General features: G+C 41.1%; 2 protein-coding genes across 2 annotated transcripts in view; both read left to right on the top strand.

Moving 5' to 3' along the window:
- The window catches only part of LOC111221162 (tripartite motif-containing protein 16-like), a 15,367-nt gene extending 15,022 nt beyond the window's left edge, over positions 1-345 (top strand). Inside the window, exon 2 of the mRNA XM_022744511.1 lies at positions 8-345. Coding sequence (XP_022600232.1) covers positions 8-189 — 182 coding nt within the window. The 3' untranslated portion in view covers positions 190-345. The remainder of the gene's footprint in view (positions 1-7) is intronic.
- Positions 346-1,516: 1,171 nt separating this feature from the next.
- On the top strand, positions 1,517-3,187 carry LOC111221105 (E3 ubiquitin/ISG15 ligase TRIM25-like). The gene has a single exon (XM_022744435.1). The coding sequence runs from the start codon at positions 1,517-1,519 to the stop codon at positions 3,185-3,187; it is 1,671 nt and encodes a 556-aa protein (XP_022600156.1).
- The last annotated feature ends 591 nt before the right edge of the window (positions 3,188-3,778 follow it).

Raw genomic sequence — 3,778 nt, 5'->3', positions numbered from 1 at the left:
GTCTCAGGCCCTCAGTCCTCCAGAGTAGGAGTGTACCTGGATCACAGAGCAGGTGTTCTGTCCTTCTACAGCGTCTCTGAAACCATGACTCTCCTGCACAGAGTCCAGACCACATTCACTCAGCCTCTCTACGCTGGACTTGGGGTTGATTATTTTGGATCCACAGCTGAGCTGTGTGAGCTCTACTAGACACATGCTACTGAAATGTATTTCCCCCAGGAAACAGATGACATTTCACATCACAGTGACAGAGCAGTTGATGATAGAAATAAACATTTATTCCTATATAAATGTATTCTGCTGTATGTTGTGTATCACTCTTTCTTTTCCATTACACGGCCGAGACAGAACACAAATAAGCATTCATCCTCATGCAAATATATGCAAATGTGCTGTATGTTGCCTAAAACTGATATGATATTATTTGTATCGTTGCTATGATATTGTTCGGTCTTTCTTTTCCATCAAACAGCCTTAAATGGAGTAGCAATCTAAATCATTTTCCTCTTGAGTGCTGACTCACCGGTTTAACAGACATTGTGAACTGTGTGATGAAATTAATATGGAGATTGAGCCAGAGACCTTTACCAGGATTTATATACAGTACGAACAAAGTCACTCAATAAAGTCATTTCTAAGAGTATTTAAAGTATTCTTTGAGTGTTCTTTCAGCAAACTATCGAATCTGATGCAGAAAATGTCAAACTAATATGACAGTAGGCTATAACTTTTACCACTTTTCCCCTAAATCCCAGTTGAGTGAAGCCTTAGTGTTGATAGGTATCTAGGAATATAGGAAAGGCATCACAGAAGCAACATTGTAGAAGATGGAAACAGTGAAGAGCTGTAATTGGAGAACATTTGCATGATTTCTGTTTGAATTTTGTATTTGATACGAACAGAGCTAAACAAATACTAAAAACACCACAGCAGATGAAGCTACAAGTTCACAGCAGTCCGTGGTCTGGGTAGATTCTGCATGTTTCAACACAGCACAAATATACTGTATAGTTACAGTCTAACTGTGGATTACACAACACTGACAACAACCCACTAGAGACTGTTACTCGCAACAACAACAGACACTGTGAGACACGCTTGAGTAACTGAGGTCAAAGGGATGTTCTTCAGTCAACCAAGAGGCATAAAACCAAGACACCTCCAAAAATTCAGCAACAAAGTGAAAGAAACTTGATCTCTGGCTGACTCCAGTCTCAGTGAAAGCATCATGTGACCAGTCCCATAAAGATTAGAAAAGCTGCACCGCTTTCAATAGAAACGCTCTGACAAAATTTAGTAATCCTCTTCTGGCCTATCAGTGACGTTGGCTTCATAACAAAGTCACCATAGCATCAAGTAAACAAAGTAAACGAGGTCCTATGAACATGGACTAACCTGCCCAAACCACTCCTCTTTCTGGAATGAAGCTACTATACTAGGAAACCACTCCCTTTTATCTCTTGGCTGTCAGTTTAATATTCAGTTTCTATCTTATTCACGCTCAGTGAGAGGTGAAATGGCGCAGCAAGGACTTGAGCTCGACCGGGAAAAATTCTGCTGTTCCCTCTGTTTGGATCTACTGAAGTATCCAGTGACTATTCCCTGTGGACACAACTACTGCAGAGAATGTATTACCAGCCACTGGTACATAGAGGAAGAGGAGGAAATCTACAGCTGTCCTCAGTGCAGACAGACCTTCCAAATGAGACCTGTCCTGGTGAAAAACACCATGTTGGCAGAGTTAGTGGAGGAACTGAAGAAGAAAAGACCCTCCACTGAACCAATTGATCATGCCGGACCTGGAGATGTGGCCTGTGATCTGTGCACTGGGAGAAAACGGAAAGCCAGCAAGTCCTGTCTGCAGTGTCTGGTCTCTTACTGTGAGCAGCACCTCGAACCTCACTATAAAGTGGTTCCATTAAAAAAACACAAGCTAATTGAAGCTTCTGCAAAGCTCCAGGAGAATACCTGCTCTCGTCACAGTGAGGTAATGAAGATTTTCTGCCGCACTGATCAGCAGTGTATCTGTTATCTCTGCGCCATGAGTGAGCATAAAGGCCACAACATCGTCTCTGCTGCAGCAGAAATGACAAAGAAGCAGAGAGAGCTCGGCCCGAGTCGGCAAGAAATCCAAAGAAGAATCCAGGCCCAAGAGAATCATGTGAAGATGCTTCAGCAGGAGGTGGAACATATAAATCGCTCTGCGGATAAAGCAGTGATAAAAAATGAAAATTTGTCCACTGAGCTGGTCAATATCATCATGAGAGAAAGCTCTGCTGTCAAGAGTAAGATCAGATCCCAGCAGGATATTGAAGTCAGTCGGGCCAAAGAGCTTCAGGCGAAGCTGAAGCAGGAGCTTGTTGAGCTGAAGAGGAAAGACACTGAGCTGGGAAAGCTCACACACACACAGGATCAAATCCACTTTCTGCACACGTACGTCTCGTTGTCACCTCTCAATAAACTTCCTGTCTTACCTACCTTTAATCCTCAACCTCTGCAGTATTTTGAGAATGTGACAACAGCTGTGTCAGAGGCCAGAGATAAACTGCTGAGAAACTACACTGGGGAATGGAAGAGGATCTCACTGACAGTAACGGAAGTGGATGTTTTACTGCCGCAAAACCCAAAGACCAGAGCTGAATTTTCACAATATGCAGTTCACAAGAATCAGCTCATGCTGGATCCAAACACGGCAAACACACAACTGCTATTATCAGAAGATAAGAGAAAAGCAATCTCAGTGAAAACTGCACAGTCATATGGTCAACACCCAGAAAGATTCACGCACAAGTCTCAGGTTCTGAGTAGACAACATCTAACTGGACGTTGTTACTGGGAAGTACAGTGGAGTGGACTGGGAGTTTCAATAGCAGTCGCATACAAGGATATTGCCAGAACAGGAACAGAAAGTCTGTTTGGAAACGATGACAAGTCTTGGGTATTAGAGTGTTCCTCCAATGGCAACAACACTTTCAAACATAAAGGCAACAAAGTCAACTTTGCAGGCCGTCCGTCCTCCACAATAGGAGTGTTCATGGATCACAGGGCAGGTATTCTGTCTTTCTATGAAGTATCTGAAACTATCACTCTCCTCCACAAAGTCCAGACCACATTCACTCAACCGCTCCATGTTGGACTCGGTATTTGTTATTTTGGATCCACTGCAGAGTTTTGTGAAGTCAAGTAGATGAATTACAGTTGATTTCCCCAGCAAACAACAGTTGTTTAGAACAGCAAATAGAAAAGAAGATTTCACAAATGAGATTGATTACGTTTGATTGACTGTTACGCATTTAGTGATGAAACCTGAATCGACAAATATCGATTATAATATAATAATATAATATATGAAAATGTAACCCTCTCTGTGGTCTATACACTGGAGTTCTCCGAATTGCTGTAACATTTCCTCCTCTGTCTGTTTCAATTCTCCAGCCTGAGTTAAGTTTCATTTTTAATCACAGCTGAATAATGTATTTTCTACCAGTTGCTTTGTTAGTGGGTTATGTTTTAATCATTATTTATGATTCATCAGTAGGACAATGGATGATTTTCCACAGTGCTGACATACGTGTGTAACATGCTGTTTGTGTGTATAAAGTGATTGTAAATGGAATGAAAAAAAATATTCTTCAGTAGTTCTCCTGTTCATTGTATATTTGTATTAATGTTGTAATATTTTGGAATTATGTAAACCTGTATGACCCTCAATATAGAATATAGCGTATAAATATGTGATATGTTTGTTTTATTCCTGTCATTTTATAAATGTGTTTGA

Source organism: Seriola dumerili, unplaced genomic scaffold (assembly GCF_002260705.1).
Source record: "Seriola dumerili isolate Sdu_G_001 unplaced genomic scaffold, Sdu_1.0 BDQW01000081.1, whole genome shotgun sequence".
Taxonomy (NCBI): domain Eukaryota; kingdom Metazoa; phylum Chordata; class Actinopteri; order Carangiformes; family Carangidae; genus Seriola; species Seriola dumerili.
Note: the sequence above shows the minus strand (reverse complement) of the source record. Positions and strands in the feature narration are given on the sequence as shown.